General features: G+C 38.6%; 5 protein-coding genes across 7 annotated transcripts; 2 read left to right on the top strand and 3 right to left on the bottom strand.

The window, feature by feature from the left end:
- Positions 1–160: 160 nt before the first annotated feature.
- Tap42 (immunoglobulin binding protein Tap42) lies at positions 161–1,702 on the top strand. Its single transcript, XM_076806262.1, has 4 exons — positions 161–378; positions 461–790; positions 849–1,246; positions 1,318–1,702. The coding sequence occupies exons 1-4, from the start codon at positions 259–261 to the stop codon at positions 1,514–1,516; spliced, it is 1,047 nt and encodes a 348-aa protein (XP_076662377.1). The 5' UTR covers positions 161–258; the 3' UTR covers positions 1,517–1,702.
- Positions 1,703–2,033: 331 nt separating this feature from the next.
- On the top strand, positions 2,034–3,579 carry Spase25 (Signal peptidase complex subunit Spase25). Its single transcript, XM_076806268.1, has 3 exons — positions 2,034–2,429; positions 2,828–3,132; positions 3,214–3,579. The coding sequence occupies exons 1-3, from the start codon at positions 2,400–2,402 to the stop codon at positions 3,455–3,457; spliced, it is 579 nt and encodes a 192-aa protein (XP_076662383.1). The 5' UTR covers positions 2,034–2,399; the 3' UTR covers positions 3,458–3,579.
- Smc3 (structural maintenance of chromosomes 3) lies at positions 3,570–9,644 on the bottom strand. The gene is made up of 19 exons (XM_076806261.1): positions 9,457–9,644; positions 8,998–9,073; positions 8,741–8,919; positions 8,510–8,668; positions 8,279–8,438; positions 7,929–8,214; positions 7,693–7,867; positions 7,517–7,630; positions 7,193–7,443; positions 6,978–7,121; positions 6,605–6,916; positions 6,202–6,513; positions 5,926–6,127; positions 5,564–5,854; positions 5,236–5,498; positions 4,984–5,149; positions 4,772–4,910; positions 4,451–4,688; positions 3,570–4,374 (listed from the first exon to the last, which is right to left on the bottom strand). Exons 1-19 carry the CDS (start codon positions 9,469–9,471, stop codon positions 4,248–4,250), a joined length of 3,609 nt encoding a protein of 1,202 aa, XP_076662376.1. The 5' UTR covers positions 9,472–9,644; the 3' UTR covers positions 3,570–4,247.
- Positions 9,645–9,717: 73 nt separating this feature from the next.
- On the bottom strand, positions 9,718–11,154 carry Rpii33 (RNA polymerase III subunit RpII33). Its single transcript, XM_076806266.1, has 5 exons — positions 10,843–11,154; positions 10,622–10,766; positions 10,338–10,545; positions 10,046–10,252; positions 9,718–9,980 (listed from the first exon to the last, which is right to left on the bottom strand). Exons 1-5 carry the CDS (start codon positions 10,926–10,928, stop codon positions 9,796–9,798), a joined length of 831 nt encoding a protein of 276 aa, XP_076662381.1. The 5' UTR covers positions 10,929–11,154; the 3' UTR covers positions 9,718–9,795.
- A 499-nt stretch (positions 11,155–11,653) lies between these two features.
- LOC143365772 (reticulocalbin-2) lies at positions 11,654–14,110 on the bottom strand. 3 transcript variants are annotated; one of them, XM_076806263.1, is made up of 5 exons: positions 13,751–14,110; positions 12,972–13,211; positions 12,740–12,887; positions 12,216–12,671; positions 11,654–12,132 (listed from the first exon to the last, which is right to left on the bottom strand). In XM_076806263.1, the coding sequence occupies exons 2-5, from the start codon at positions 13,189–13,191 to the stop codon at positions 11,961–11,963; spliced, it is 996 nt and encodes a 331-aa protein (XP_076662378.1). In that variant the 5' UTR covers positions 13,192–13,211; positions 13,751–14,110; the 3' UTR covers positions 11,654–11,960. The 3 variants fall into 3 exon arrangements, with proteins under 3 accessions (XP_076662378.1, XP_076662380.1, XP_076662379.1); XM_076806265.1 differs by lacking the exon at positions 13,751–14,110 and adding an exon at positions 13,380–13,549; XM_076806264.1 differs by lacking the exon at positions 13,751–14,110 and having other exon boundaries at positions 12,972–13,359.
- Positions 14,111–15,738: the final 1,628 nt, after the last annotated feature.

The following is a 15,738-nucleotide window of genomic DNA, read 5'->3' as shown; positions in this document are numbered from 1 at the left end:
TGACACAAAATTCGCTTCAGACTTCCCGATCGATATCAACTTATCAAGTTTCAAACGCGAGTTTATTTCTTCGGTCCGAAAAAACCGCCTCTAGTACTATCGATAATATCGCAGTCTTCCTATCGAAAGCTGTTTGTGTCGGCAACTTCACGTCGAACTTTCGCCGACCATAACCTCCCATGCGAATGTTTGTTTGGTTTGTGCAGTACAGTGCGAGCAATCTGTGAACGGTAAACGTGAACTGTCAAACTGACAATCATGTCGGAAGAGGTTGCGCAGAAAGATGGCTCGACGCTGTCGGAAATATTCGATAGGGCGTTCGATTTGTTCAACGAAATCAACAAAACCGACCAACCCACGAACAGTACGAAAGTTCAGGTATTAAATGAAAGCTCTTTCGATTTTCTCCCTTAACGTTATGACATGTCCATTCATTATATGTTTGCCTTTTTTACGATAGTCTGACATCAAACGCGCCATGCACATGCTGGAAGATGCGACAAGGCTGGTTTCCGTAGTGGATATGTTCAGTGAGAACGAAAGCTTCGAAGAAGTGGCCACGGAAAATATCAAGTATTTGTTGCTACCGGCCCTGCTCGGTACGCTTGCCACGAAAATTTGTAACTTGGACGATCGGATGCATATCGTAAACATCGCCGAGATTTACTTTGTTGACTTTTTGAAGCGCGTGAAGTCATATGGTTTGACAAACGTGAATTTACCGGAGAACCAAGAAAAGGAGCACGATTCCGTGAGGAGTCGCTCGAACGCGGAAGCGGTCACCGAAATGGTATTTTCCAACATTCTAATCGATCTCGAAATTATTGCTAATTCCGGACGGTTTTTAGGTATCCCGTAGAAACACCAAACTACAGAGATACAAGGAACAAAAGGAATTAGAATCGCAACTGCAGACACTGAAGATTAGTCTGAATAACCTAAACATCGATGACGAAACAAAGCGAGAGTATTTTACGACGCTCGTCAAATTGTACGTGAACAATGCGATAGAGGAGTTGAGTATGTTAGCGGCCGAGAAGCCGCTCCTCGAACACATGAAAAGCGTAGGAAAGAACGAAACCATGGGTTCTCATGCTATGCGAAGGCCTAAACCACCCGCAACCAAATTGCAGCCGATCATTATTACGCGAGACAAAGTGCAGAAACAAGTGTATGGAGCTGGTTATCCTAGTCTGCCCGTGCTCACGGTCCAAGAATTTTACGATCAGCGGGTGAAGGACGGAGAGTAAGTATAAAACTCTGAAACTGTTTCCATCGTCCACAAACTCTAATTGTATCGATGTTTCTATCTTGAAGCTGGCCGGATCCGTCGCAGGCTAGCACCAAGTGTTTGCAAGACATGGCAAACACAAGCGGAAACACTGAACAAGAGGAGGTCACACAAGAAAAACTGCTTGAAGCCGACGACGAAGAAACATTGATGCAGATGCGGGCCATGGATGAATACAAAGATAGTTACAGGAGAGGATGGGGCAACCGTGCGAATAGAAGCTGAGCTTTACGACTGTTACATACAAAAATTGTCATCAATTTGTTGGTTATATGTTTCGTGTAATCGTTTCAGTTGATATTCATTTTGTTTCTCCTTTTTATTGAGAACGCATGAAATATGTGATTTGTATAACATTTACTTAAGACATAGTTTGTATGGCAATTACGTAGTAAAAGAATTTTAAATCTATATCCTCCAGACAACAGGTATCAACAGATTCAGAATTAATAAATTCTTTTATTCGTAAAATTTTCATTCAGCGCCATTTTTTGTAGCATTTCAGAATATAGTAGTCCAATCTGTGGCAGAATACCAGAACTTCGATCCTTGAACCACAGACGAGGTATGGGCAGAGAGGAAATGAGAGTGCTCACGCCCAAGATATTGGTGTCCCCGGTATAGTGCTGCCCCCTAGTCTAATTTTTAGCCTGGACCACAACCTACATCATCTTTTTAGTCTGGACCACAACCTACATCATCTTTTTAGCCTGGACCAGAACCTGCATCATTAGCTGCGGATTCCAAATAATGCCAGAGTGGATGCTACTTCTATGTTAAAAGAGGCTCTTCTATGTACGCTCTGATCCAGCCTAAAAGATGATGCAGGTTCTAATACAGGCTAAAAAGATCATACAGGTTCTGGTCCAGGCTAAAAAGTTGATGCAGGTTCTGTTCCAGGCTAAAAAGATGATGCAGGTTCTGTTCCAGGCTAAAAAGATGATGCAGGAAAAGTGGGGATACTAAAACCCCGAGCGTGAGCACTCTCATTTCCTCTCTGGTCGTAGATTATGGATCAGCCCAAAAGGTTTTAATGATTTTACGTGTACAAAACTGTGAACACTAAAATAGGCATCCACAAGTGTTTAGAAGTGAGGTTGTGTTCAATATGGGTGCTGATAAAAATTCAGAAAATCTCGTAAGTTGGAAAGTATTAATTCGGTAAACGAAATAAATTAACACATACTCGATTAATTATTCAGGAAATGTCAGATTTTATAATACTTGTTATGTTTACGTCAGAAATTGGGATTGTATAGCATCGCGTATGGTACCGTTAGTTTGTTATACCAAATTTTATTTTTTAATCGGATTAAAAAGATTTAGTAATTTATATATTTTATACAACATGTAATTTCTTTTATGTATCCTACTTCGCCTTTCGTTCTTCATAAATTGTGCATTTTTCGGAGTTACTGTATGTAAATACCGCCTTTAAATTTTAGCGATTATTTGTTGTTTTTTATAATTTCATAACTTTATTAATTTTTCTGATGCACTCATTACATTGCAAATTAATAAGACTTGATGTTGCAGGTAATACAAATTAATAAATGGGACGGTTCTGCTGTGAAGAATGCGTTAGATGATGCAGTTAAAGATGTATTTATTAAGAAGTATAATTATGTGGAAAATTTTGGGCTATTCGATGGACGGCTGGCTCTTTGTGGAATCACTGTGATAATGGCACTTATAGCTGTTCTTTGTGATTATCTGTACCCATTCCCTGCATCTAAACCTGCTTTAGCTGTCTGTGTTACATTATATTTTGTTTCAATGGGCATTTTAACATTGTATACAACGTACAAAGAAAAGGGGATATTTGTTGTCGCTATTCAAAGGTAATTGCAGAAGAATTTAATTTTATGTAGTGTTACTGTTTTCTGCTAAAGTTGTAATAATCGATACTTCTTATCTTTTAGAGATCCCGCTGGTTTTAACCCTGACCTTATTTGGGAGGCCAGTTCCTACTTGAAAAAGTATGATGACAAGTACAATCTGGTATTGTCTGTTAAAAACGGATCCACAGGAGTCGTAAATGAAGCTTATATTACAGTATCTGTGGCAAACTTTATCGACGTGAACGGCATTGTCATAACAGAATTAATAGAAAACAGAGTGACTAGTCTACACGATAGTTTGACCAGTCAACGAAAAGAAAAGTAGCAGGAGGAAGTAATGGTCTGAAGTAATTGAATTTCTCATTCTCCCTATAATTTTTCACATTTTTATGTACTTCTCGTTGGTGTAAATATGACATAAAAATAAAGTCCAACAATTTAAAATGACGTATGTATTGTTATACATGTTTAAATACAATAGAAAAAACAAATATAAACTTTTACATAGCCATTAATAGAATAAAAATTTTCTTCATCCACTTACATTACTATTAAATTATTTACATAACTACGTTATGCTTTATTCGAAGATTTCCTTTTGACGATGTACGACCAATAAATGTTCAATTAATGTCGCGATTGTAACTAATCGTCGAGAAATAAAAAGTAGAACAAACGTTGAATATTTATAAATAATAGAATTGTAAAGCGTAATGAAAAATGCGAATTTTTATTTCATATATTTCCTTCTTATAGGTTCATTAATATTAAATGTGCCGGTTTTATACAAGGTCGAAAGGATATTGTGATTTTAATGCAATAGACGTACAATTTTAAAAAAGTTATACTGCGAATGGTCGATGAAAATAATAAATCAAATAGGTAATTTACAATTATAAATGGACTGCGAACCTTTATGCACTTATGTAATCTTTTATAATACATAGAAACATGCATACGAACAAAAATTGACAACAACTTTATATAATTTTTAATACAATCTTCTAGATGCCAAAAGAAATGTCTTCTTTGTGTTCATTTGTATAACGTAGCTTGTAGAAATAAGTATTTGCATAAAGATCCGTAGTTTAGTTATAAATAATCTATAAATTATATTAACCATGTGTCGTGTCATCTTCTACAAAATCGGCCGCTTCTTCTCGCGTTACGCAAACAACGTGGGACACTTTATTCCTGAATTTAACACCGTAAAATTTGTTCGCGTGATGCAACAATTCAGGCCTACAAGAAAATTACAAGTTTAAGTACGAATAAAAAACAATACGCTGCAATCGTGTAAGTAGAAACAAAAAGTTACCTAAATGTTGTCGTGATAAACTGGGCGTCGGAGCTAAGCTCGTGAATCATATCCGCCACAGCTTTTCTGTGTTGTGCATCTAGAGCTTGATCGATTTCATCGAACAGATAGAACGGTGCCGGATCGCATTTTTGGATCGCGAATATTAATGCCAACGCTACCAATGATTTTTGTCCACCAGACAACTGATTCATTTCTCTCATTTCAGCTCTGTGACCGGTGAAAGAAACTCGTATACCTAACGAGATGAAATTTTCACAATTTTCTTTAATTACTTTCGCCTACACTCTTGTGATATTGATAACGAATATTGAAACTTACCAACTCCGATAAACCTGTCAGAATCAGCAGATTCTGTTGTTGTGTCATCTCCGTCGTCACCATCGGCTGTCTTCATAACTAATTGTGCGTGACCCGATGGAACAAGTTTTTTGAACACCTCGCTGAAATATTTGCTCACCTGAAAAGAGCAGTGTAAACTTAAAATTTTAAAAATACATGAGAATACAGGATGATATCGTTACTCCACGTACTTGTTTGAAGGTAAATTGTATAGCTTCGCATTTACGCTGTTCCAACACCGACATCAATTCTTTAATTTTTTCATCGCCTCTATCTAATTCTTCTTTCCTTTTCACTAGTTTCTCTTTTTGATCGCTGAACGACATGAACTGATCCAACGCCTTTTTATTTACATGACTGAAACGGAATGAAATGTGTCGTCACGTTACATTTTATATATGCACACATAGCGATGTTCCTAATCACATGTAGCGTCGTTGTACCTGTATTTCTTTAAATGATTGTTAGCCTTTTCCATTTCTTTGAACAACTGCTTGGTAGACATAGTGCTAAATTTCGAGTATACTTCGTGACTAGGCAACGCTCCGAGTTCTGTGATCTTGTGTGTACATTCCACTATTTTCTGTTGCAAAATATTTAATTTGCTGGCCAACTTCTCCAAGTCCTTAGCATCAGCTTCTATCTTCTCCTGTGCTTCTTTTTCTTTGATCTTCCACTTCTCAACTTCTGCCGACTCTGCTTTTTGCTAATATAAGAAAAACGATAAATTATCTGTATACAAATGTTAATTGCCATAAGCCACATTTTTACCTTTTTTATAGCACTGCTAACTCGTTCATTCTGAACCTTGAAGTCTGAATTCACTTTGACTAGTCTCTTCTCGATGTCTGCTAATTGCGCTTTCGAGGATTCTAATTGTCGCTGTCGATCTTCCACCGATATTTCTTGCAAAGCCTGCACTAATTCGTCTTTCCTTCTTACTAAGTTATTGGTCAATAAGTTCTCCAACTTATTCTTCTCAGCTTCTAGCCTCATACGTTTCGCGAATGCTTCTTTATTGTCTTTTGTCAGTCGTCTTATATCGTCGTTCAAAGTGTCTACCTAGAATACAGCGAACAATGAGCAAACCAATAGCATCAATTTCATTACTTCTGTACTTAGACTTCTAATACCTGACGCTGGTCAGCAACAGACAATTGTGCCATTAGTTCTTGATGCAGTTCGCTTTCCAACCCCTCTTTTGTTGCACGCATGGCTTCCAAACTCGACGTGCACTGAGCTAAGCTCCTTTCTTTCGGAGTACGGTACCTACCTATCGCACTCAATTCCTCTTTCATGAGTCGTATCTCTGCTTTCATTTTATCGTACACGTCTCTGTGACAAGAGGAACAATGTAATATCTCGGGAACCACACTGGTACAACGTAAAACGAAGTAACAGTAACTTACTTTGCTTTGCTGTTTTTGGTTTCGGTTCTCTGCATTTCGCTAACATAAGAACTGATGTTCTGATCTGCTTTTCTAATCTCGTCTTTAAGGGTGGCCAGTTGGGATTCGAGGGACGTGATTTGCGCCATTAACTCTGATCTAGTCTTTTGTATCTCCAAACGTGACCTTAGCGTATTGAAGTATCCGCCGGTTAACGAGCCCTTCGATGATACTTGGTCACCTTCCAGAGTCACGCAATCTAAACCGGAGGTGCGGGCCAAATTCGTCGCAGTCTCTAAGTTACGGCAGATTAATGTTTTTCCAAAAATATATCTGCATTTGTAGACGAAAAATTTAGGTTATACAACACGTTAAAATCAATTACGTACAACTAGAATTTACATGTTTGATCTTCGTCTTTCACCTCAAAGCTTTGTCGTATTTCTCATCGTATTCTAATTTTGATATCATAGGCATAGCGTCGCCAGTTTTCGGATAGTCTATATCTTTCACGTGTAGTCGGTTCAAAGGCATAAACGTAACTTCTCCTGGAAGTCGTTGATTGTTCATCTCTTTCAAGATTTTCGTTCCGAATTTATCTGTCTCCACGATATGATGGAACAATCGATTTCCAGCAGTCACTTCCACAGCCATATAAAAATTCTTCTCGCAACTGAAGTTCTCTATCACAGGCCCGTAATAGCTACTGACCTCGTGGGCCATGTCCTTACGTGTTCTAGAAATTGAATCGGTCATCAGCGAGGATTATACTATCCAAGGAAAACCGTGATAATTACCGAAACGTATCCAGCACTTTTCGTACGCTATCTCGTCCGTTTAGAATCGGTTTCCCAGCCATGGACCGCAAACTTTGATCCGCTTTCGCCAAATCTTCTTTGAGTCCTGATAAATTAAGTTGCAACACGCTCTCTTGTCGATACCTGCAACCCGACAAATATAATTCATAGCTCGCCAAACTTTTATAAATGCAAACATTGTACAATGTACAAACTGTTCTTTTCGAGTGGCTTGACACTGGTCCTTTGCTTTGGTTAGTTCGTAGTACTGCTTGTTATGTTCGTCTATAGATGCTCGTTGCTGCTCCATTTCGCGCGTATGCTCTTCGATCTTCTTCTCTAAAATAACTTGTTTCTCCGCGTCTTTCTTTAAATCCTCGCTGATCTTTCTCTGATGTTCTTCTTTATCTCTAATTTGTTTTGTAAGTTGTTTCAGTTCATTTTGTATCCACTTGTCTCTCTCGTCCTAGTACGAAGGAAATATTAAAGAAATTCGGCTGCAGTTTCTGTCTTCTATTTAATAAAATCATATGGAATACCCTGCTAGTGAATTGACTGCCGCGACCCTGCTTGGCATACAATTCTTTTCGCTTCTGCTCTTTCAATTGTAACTCGCGCGTGCATTCCTCTTCCACTCGTTTCATTTCCTCATACTACAAATGACCAGTAATTTTATTATACAAGTCGTAGAATACGATAGCGACGTGCAACTCACTTCTGGTTTGAGTTCCTCCAATTCAGCCTCTCGCCCTGCAATGTTTCCTTTCAATTTTTCCAGCTCCTGTTGAGCACGCTTTCTACTGTCATTGTCTCCTTTTACTTCTTCCAGTAGATCATTAATGGTTAGCGTTAATTTTGTTTTCTCTTTGAGTAGCTGCTGCTGTTCAGCACTGTGGATCGAATTTTCATAAACATCCATGATACAACTACACACTTTTTTCTTAATATTACCTGAGCGTATCTCTCTCTTCCTTTGCAGTCTGCACTTCTTTCTTCGCTTCTTTCAGACGTTTCGTTGCAGCTCTCACCATCTCTTGCGCAGTTTTTGCTTCCGCTCCTAAACGCGCTTGTTCGGCTCCACTGTTTGCTCTAGATTTCTCAAGATCCTCCAGCTTTCTTTTATTCTCCTTAAGCTCTCGTTCATGAATGGTGTATTCCAAACAACGACGTTGTTTATCCCAGCATTGATATTCTTTCAGCTCCTCTTTCTCCTCTTCCAATGTCTTTAAACGTTCCTCTGGAATTAAATCGCAGCGTTGTCACATCCCTAAACGTTATTACACGCTTTAATTACGGTTTACCTATTGTCCGTAAAAAGTCTTGAATTTTTTCCAATTTTCCTTCTGTTTCTTTTAAAATAAATTTTGATTCTTCTCTTCTGTCATCGTATACTCTAGTGCCAGCTACTTCTCTTAATAATTTAAGTCTCTGAGAGTCAGGCGCTGTTGCCATTTGATTGATCTACAGAGATCCATTAATTCATTATATTCTCCATTCTTTTGCACGAATCATAAATCGATTACAAAGCATACCTTTCCTTGTTTTACAATATAATACGGATTTGATCTTGAAAATCCCGCAGACTCTAGCAAATTCATCACATCGTTTCTAGTTACTATTCTCTTATTAAGGAAATATTGGTCCTTTTTCGAGCCGATCACTCTCCTCAAATATACTTCTTCTTTATCGATCTACAAGAACCGATTAACATGTAAAACACAATCAAGAAACATAAAAACAATGTAATTTGGAATATTGTATACTGGTAATCTTCCATCGGAATTGTCAAATATAATTTCCACGTGCGCCGAAATAACTCTTGGTCCTGTACCCTCGTGCAGTAAAGCCTGTCGCTGTTCTGGTCTGAGATGAGAAAATTCATCGCTCAAAACAAATTGAATCGCGTAAAAGAAGTTACTCTTGCCAGAACCATTTCTGCCCACTTGAAATAAAAAGAAACATACATAAATTTCATGAAGAAATCGTTTGTTGTAAAGTTCAACGGTATACCTATACATACCTACTACATTGTGCCTCGGATCGAAAGGTTCTACGACTGTCTGTTCACGGTATGATTTAAATCCTTGGATAATCACCTAAATGTAAACAAACGTATTACATGGAATGGTGACGTTCGTATTTAAGGAATTAGGACACGGTAAAATCAGTCAAATAATGATTGCCACATATTTCTAATCTCTTGATGAACATTGGGCAACTTTAGTAGCAACAGTTCTAATGCATTTGTATACAAACACGCATCGATGTACAGGTTTGGTTATCATTGTTATTCGACTTATCGGTTCAACGAATAGAAACTATTACGGACTATCCGTCGATAATAATGCTTGTTCGCGTTAAAGTAGAACAACAATAACAACATTCACTTCTAACGGTGAGCGTCCGTCGACTAGGAAGTAATGCGGAGCGCGCAAAAAACGACAACTCGAAAGTTGAGTTAATCATTAGCTTCCAGTACCTGTTTGATGTACATAATGCAGGGGAAGTGACACGAGGGTTTCTCGTGTTATCACTTTACGGTAACTCAATTGGGAACTTCGGAGTCACTGAACAGAACTAAAATATTCAACCGACTTGTTGGCAGAGCGACATTTGTAAAGTAACTCGCAAGATGACAACAAGAAAAAGTCCCTAGATTTGGGCGGGAGGTGTAATTCCATTGCCACTACATAAAAAAATGACACTGTGCTTTGAACGAGGAGAAAATAATTACGAACGATTATTTTAATGAAAATTTTATTTTACGTAGGATGGCCGGGAATGATTTGATTTCCAAAACATTAATTCTATACATCCATCAATGATGAATGCTCAAAGCATCGCTTTGAACTTCGTGACTCAATTGTGTTTGTAAATTAGACAATTTGTTTTTCAGCGCTGCAATACCCATCATTACGATGTTCTCAGGTTTCAAGGCACCACTACTTTCGACGTTAAAGTAATATTTATTTGGTTTTGCTTCCCAGTTGAATGGTGCTTCATCTGAAACGGTTTGAAACGATTAATTAAATCAGCTACTGAGTCTTCTGAAATTTATCGATGCTTACATTGATCTTCTTCTAATTCGCTGTACTCCGATTTCGGCCATTCGTCGGGTTTTGGGAACAGTGTGTGCCTCATAGAATTGTCTGGGTCGTACTCGAAGCTCACTCCAGCAGTTGGATTCCACTTTGCATGCTCCTTTCCAAAGCCTTTCTTAGCGTATGCTCTCAGCTTTAATTCTTGTCCCTTTCGTAACTTTACTATTAGTATCTCTGCAGTGTGAAAAACATATGCACGATATTTGTAAAAAATTTATCATTAAAGTCACATTATTTTATTATATTCAAGGAGACAGACCGTCTGTTTCTCCATATTCGCTGGCATCGTCTTCTCTGTGTCTCGATGTAACAGGAAGAACTCGAGGGTCGCTGGACTTAAAATCTGCTGTAGTTACGTGTCTTGTTTGATCCTCTGTACATTTTACATCGAGAGTAAATTCTACGCTGCATTCTGGACAAAAGTCCATGCACTGACAATCTCTTGTATATTGTATCCTATCGACAACCTGGATAATTTTAATAGAAAAATATTTTTTACTTTTATTGTAAAATGTTTAATTGGTCGACTGCTTCGTTACTTACGTCGTCGCTAATCAAAGGTATCATTCCAATTCTGTGAGCCAAGAATTCGTCGCTTAAAACTGTCGAATTAGCTTCCAACTGGATCCAGTCGATAGCCATCGTAGGTGTTTCAGCAATAAATACGCGTCTCATACTATTTGCTACACTGTAATGATTTTAAGTACTTGTTACGTTCAAACAAAAGATCTTAAATATGTAACTAACAGTATAACCTCTCATACCTCAATTCGGTGTCTTCAACTTGAAATTTTACATTCTCCTCGGTTAAATCCGTAATGTGAACCGATGGTTGATTAGCGTAAGGCATTTTGATGAATTTTTTATATCGGATAAATGAAAGAACGCTGGTTTACCTGTGTTTATTATTATTAACACTGATATCTATTAGCTGCTGGTGTTTATTTAGAATTCATAAGTTTATGGCTAATGTAGATTTCTACTTTATCCACTGTGTAAATATTGATATAGTAATTTATTGACATTTTGTATATACAGTTTATTTAATATCTAATTGACGAAAATATAAAAGGATATGAAAAATATAACTGGATAAGAGATTTATAAATAGCCTTGGACCATATTAAACATGGTTTTTCAGACGTTTTTAATCTCCTTATCCTGTTATATATATTCTTAGAAGACTTGCTGCTTTTCTTTGAATGGCACAAAATATTTAAGGTGTAAAGCATATTTTATTACAAAAATTCATCACAATACATATTGTTCGTCATTGAATACGAAAAGTAGACAAACCTATTTTAAAGACTGTGTCCTGATTGAATGCTAAGAATTTTATCGATGAAATGGAAAATACGCGAATGTTCGAATTTCTATTACGCATGCTATATTGCTCTTTAATAGTCAGAGGGATTGAATTAATGGATGCGCTGTTTAAATAAATTACAAACTGAGCTCCTCCTCTCTAATGATCGTTACACGTACATAAGAATTTAGTACTAGTGCATGTACATGTATAATTGTTTACTGAACGACAATCAAAATGAGACAATATGTTTCTGGTAACTTTTATTACTAAGGAGAAATGTAAATTCTACTTGTGCTAAAGCAATGTATCACCGTGTTTTGTATGGCACGAAAGTTTCATAAAAATTGGAAGACTGGTGAAACTATGCTTCGAGTATTTTAAATAAGTTTTGTGCGGTTCTGATCGATCTTAACACAAATGTACTCTAAATGCAGCATAAATAGGAACACCGAAATATATCATAGCTGAAAGGGTGGCATTCAGAACTATTCAAAATACTTCCACAGATGTAAAACTCTGATAGATATTACGCAAAAGGATGAAGATTTCGCTAACGTGCTTAACCATCAATTCTTAAAGTTCGTCTTGGAAACGCTCGATATCTTGTAAGTGCTCTCCATAGTCTGTGGCTTCGCTTCCAACAAACGCATCGTGATGTTCCAAGACTTCGTCGAAAGATAGTCTATTGTCGTGATCGTCATCGGATGAAGCAAACAGATGATCCACTTCGTCGTTCGCGATTTCCCTGTAATATTTATGATCCAAGTAGCATACGCATTGTCCTGAAACGATCAACTGACCAAAACTAAATAAAAGCATCCAACTTACTCGTTACTGGGAACTAGCCAAGAAAGTATTTCCTCCGAATCGAGTCTTCCGTCCTTATTTTTGTCGTGCTCGTAATCAAATTTGTCCTTTTCCACCAACAACCACTCTTTGTTCTCTGATTTGGCTCTGTTACCGATAAACTCCTGGAAGCTAACATATCCATCCTTGTCTGTGTCTTTGTCGTCTAAAGCTTGCTTTAGAAGAAGCGGAAACATTCTAGGTGTTTCTTCCGGATGAGTGTACGCTTTGAACTCTTCCGGATCAAGATACCCATCTTTATTCAAATCAGCAGCCTCGTACGTTTCCTTGTCATCGGTAATAAGTCTATCGTCTGCTTCCAAGTCATCTAGGTCGGAGCCATACATATCTTGTAAAATTTCATTCCAAGTAACTTTGCCGTCTTTGTTCACATCGGTATCTTCCAATCGATCTTGGGAGTTTTCGTCAGAAAGCATGCTAAAGACAAGATAAACGTAAATTAATTTCTATTTTAGACAAGGTAACAGTAATTCGAATATATGTACCTAAACGATCTTAATATCCATGCTTTCAGTTCGTTTCTCTCGATAAATTTGTTATTATTCAAATCCATTTTGGTCAATAGAATTCCCAAGCGTCTTTTGGATTCCTCTATGGGGAGCTTGTCAAACTCCTCTGCCTCTTTTACGCTTCCTGTAAAGAGGCACTCGAGACAGCATTGTTTACGATACACTGAGAACCAAAAGGCCCTAGTCTTTTGTACTTAAGGATAATTACCAAGGATGGCTTCATGGTCAAATTCCTGATGATGTTCGCCTCCTGCGTAGTGATCCATATCTCGTGGACTAAACGCACCATCTTCTGTTCTTTCATTGCTGCCGGATTTGTTATGCTGGTGAGTGTGGATATGTGCGGATGCTGCATTTCCGCACGAAAAGAATCCGAAGATCGCGATCAAAAACAGTAGAATCTGCACACGTGTTCGGCGCGTATTCATCGTGGTCTCGAGAAGTGATCCTGCGGAAAGAAATATACAAACAGCGGATAACCTCACAACGTTAACAGTATGATAGGTCCATCGATCTCCACAACGAACACCAGAATGAATTTTATCGACTGACCGACATCACGTGAAATCGTTCTCGAAAATTCGATCTTGTAATTTTTCAATTCAAAAATAATTACCGAATTCAAATTTTTGCCAAATATTGGAAAGCACTGTACAATCAGACGGCTTTTAAACTGGTTTCATGGTAAATATAGAAAGTGAAGGGAAATAATCTAAATATATGACGTTTCCATGTCTTCAAGAAGAGCGAAACGTTTGGGTAGGCAAAGTACTATAAAAATAATCATAAGATGATACTTTGACAAACTCGAACAACACGGATGAATAAATCGGCTGGTAAATTTCAACACTTTGGAGGTACTACTGCCGCTTTCATAGGTGTAACGTTCAATCGTTCTATGTTCAAATGTTCAAATACAAACGAGTGGGTAGAGGATATTTGTTGGTGCATCACAATGCGTGCCAAGTATCAATCGAGTTCACGCACCTGTTTGAAACTGTTCGATTGTTAAAGCCGGTGGATCATTGCGATTTAGAATACGCAGTCGGAGAACCACTGATGTTGTCGCGTTTGATTATATCAGTGGTATATCGTTGGTTCTCGACAGTCGGCCGACAGTTATCCGAGACCACGAGAACGTCACTGCCGGAATATCAGCTTAGCTTTAGCAAAAGACGTTAGCTCGGCTTCAGCCGCGATCAGTATGTGCAGTCATGACTTTGTTCTAGGGTGCGGGCACAGAAATAGACCAGTCGCACTAACACACATTCAATTTATTTCTAACTTTAGTGATCGTTTCGACGAGAGCGAAAGAGATACTCGCCGAGCAGAACATCGTTGCGAGAAGATCTGCTTTTTTTCCTTTTTCTTTTTTTTCGGATTCCCGATAACACCGGGTGACATACATCCAGGGCGAGCATTTTACGAATTTCAGTCTATACGGTTTCTTCGAAGCATCGCGGGACACTATCATGTAGGCTTCTAACAATCGCCATCTATCAACTAATTTTACTCATTGATTTCCTTACGCTAAGAACATTAATTTATCGAAGGCCGCAGCAGAGAGGACACGAGAGTGCTCATGCACGGGGTTTTAGTGTCCCCACTTTTCTGCATCATCTTTTTAGACTGGAACAGAACCTGCATCATCTTTTTAGCCTGGACCAGAACCCGCATCATCTTTTTAGCCTGTATTAGAACTTGCATCATCTTTTAGGCTGGATCAGAGCCTACATATAAGACCCTCTTTTAACGTAGAAGTAGCATCTACTCTGGTATTATTTGGAATCCGCTGCTAATGATGCAGATAAGATGATGCAGGTTCTGGTCCAGGCTAAAAATTAAGCGAGAGGTCCGCATATTCCAGACCCTTGGACCTCCATATTTAGAATATGTCGTTAAATCTTTACTAGGTTAACGATGTGCACAGAAAACTATGCGCTATTTCCTAAGGGTACGCAATAACTTAAATGTCATCGTATCTAGACTCTTGACTCTGTCGCCGATTAATAGTTAACTATCGTTTCCCGAACGGTAGAATCCTTGCAAATAGTCAAGTTAAATTTTTATTTAATTGGCGCGAAATCCATCAACGCGCAGAGCATTCTATCGGCGGATGAAGTAAACGTTCTATTGCTCTGTCGTATAGTTTCTCGCACTTGTTCATAGGTGGCCAACGCGATTTGAAATTGGCGCGAAATTTGAACTCGCTGCCAAGAGAAACGTCTAATGGACTTGCTCTATTCCGCTGGGAGCTTGCGTCTTTTAGTCGAACAAATGATTTTTGCATGAAAATCGCAAATACAGGAACAGGTATAGTAACAGATACCGAGATTGCTTTTGCATTGTAAGCTCGGACGTTAAATCTCTCTGGTTGACGGCACACCTGGCCCGCAAACGATGAAATTATGCGGTGATAATTATGATAATGCCACGGTGGCATACGATCGCACAATTCTTCGTGATCTATCGCCCGAAGCAGTCGTCGATAAGTTATCCCGCAGCTATCGGCCGTGTTTTCGACCTCGGGGGATAAAATCGACGATTCTGTATCCCTCGCTAACAATGCAGAGATCTATTATTGGCCAACGATCGCTGCACCGCGCTCCGACCGCACCGATAATAATAATCCACCCCCCCCCCTTCCACCGCGGTGCTTAACAATTAATTTACTCGGGCCCGCAAAATTTATTCTGTTCTCGTTATGCTCTCCGACGTGTGTTCCTCCTTTTATGATGCTAATTGTCAGAACGTTATTGTTCGCGGCCCGTAAAACACAATCGAACGATAAAATTTGTTCAACATCCAGCCGAAATATTTCGATCCCCTACGCACCCCCGTTTCGCGGTAACGCGACCCCGGTGAAATATCGCGATTTTCCGCCAGCACCGTATTTTTGCGATTTCGCGCGGTCGGTTCGTTTCGAAACTTTTATCGTTTCGTCGTTGCTCTTTAATTAAACAAAGCGACGCGTA

The sequence above is a fragment of the Halictus rubicundus genome, chromosome 2, assembly GCF_050948215.1.
Source record: "Halictus rubicundus isolate RS-2024b chromosome 2, iyHalRubi1_principal, whole genome shotgun sequence".
Lineage (NCBI taxonomy): Eukaryota > Metazoa > Arthropoda > Insecta > Hymenoptera > Halictidae > Halictus > Halictus rubicundus.
The sequence above is the reverse complement of the archived record's forward strand: the minus strand, read 5'-3'. Positions and strand labels throughout refer to the sequence as shown.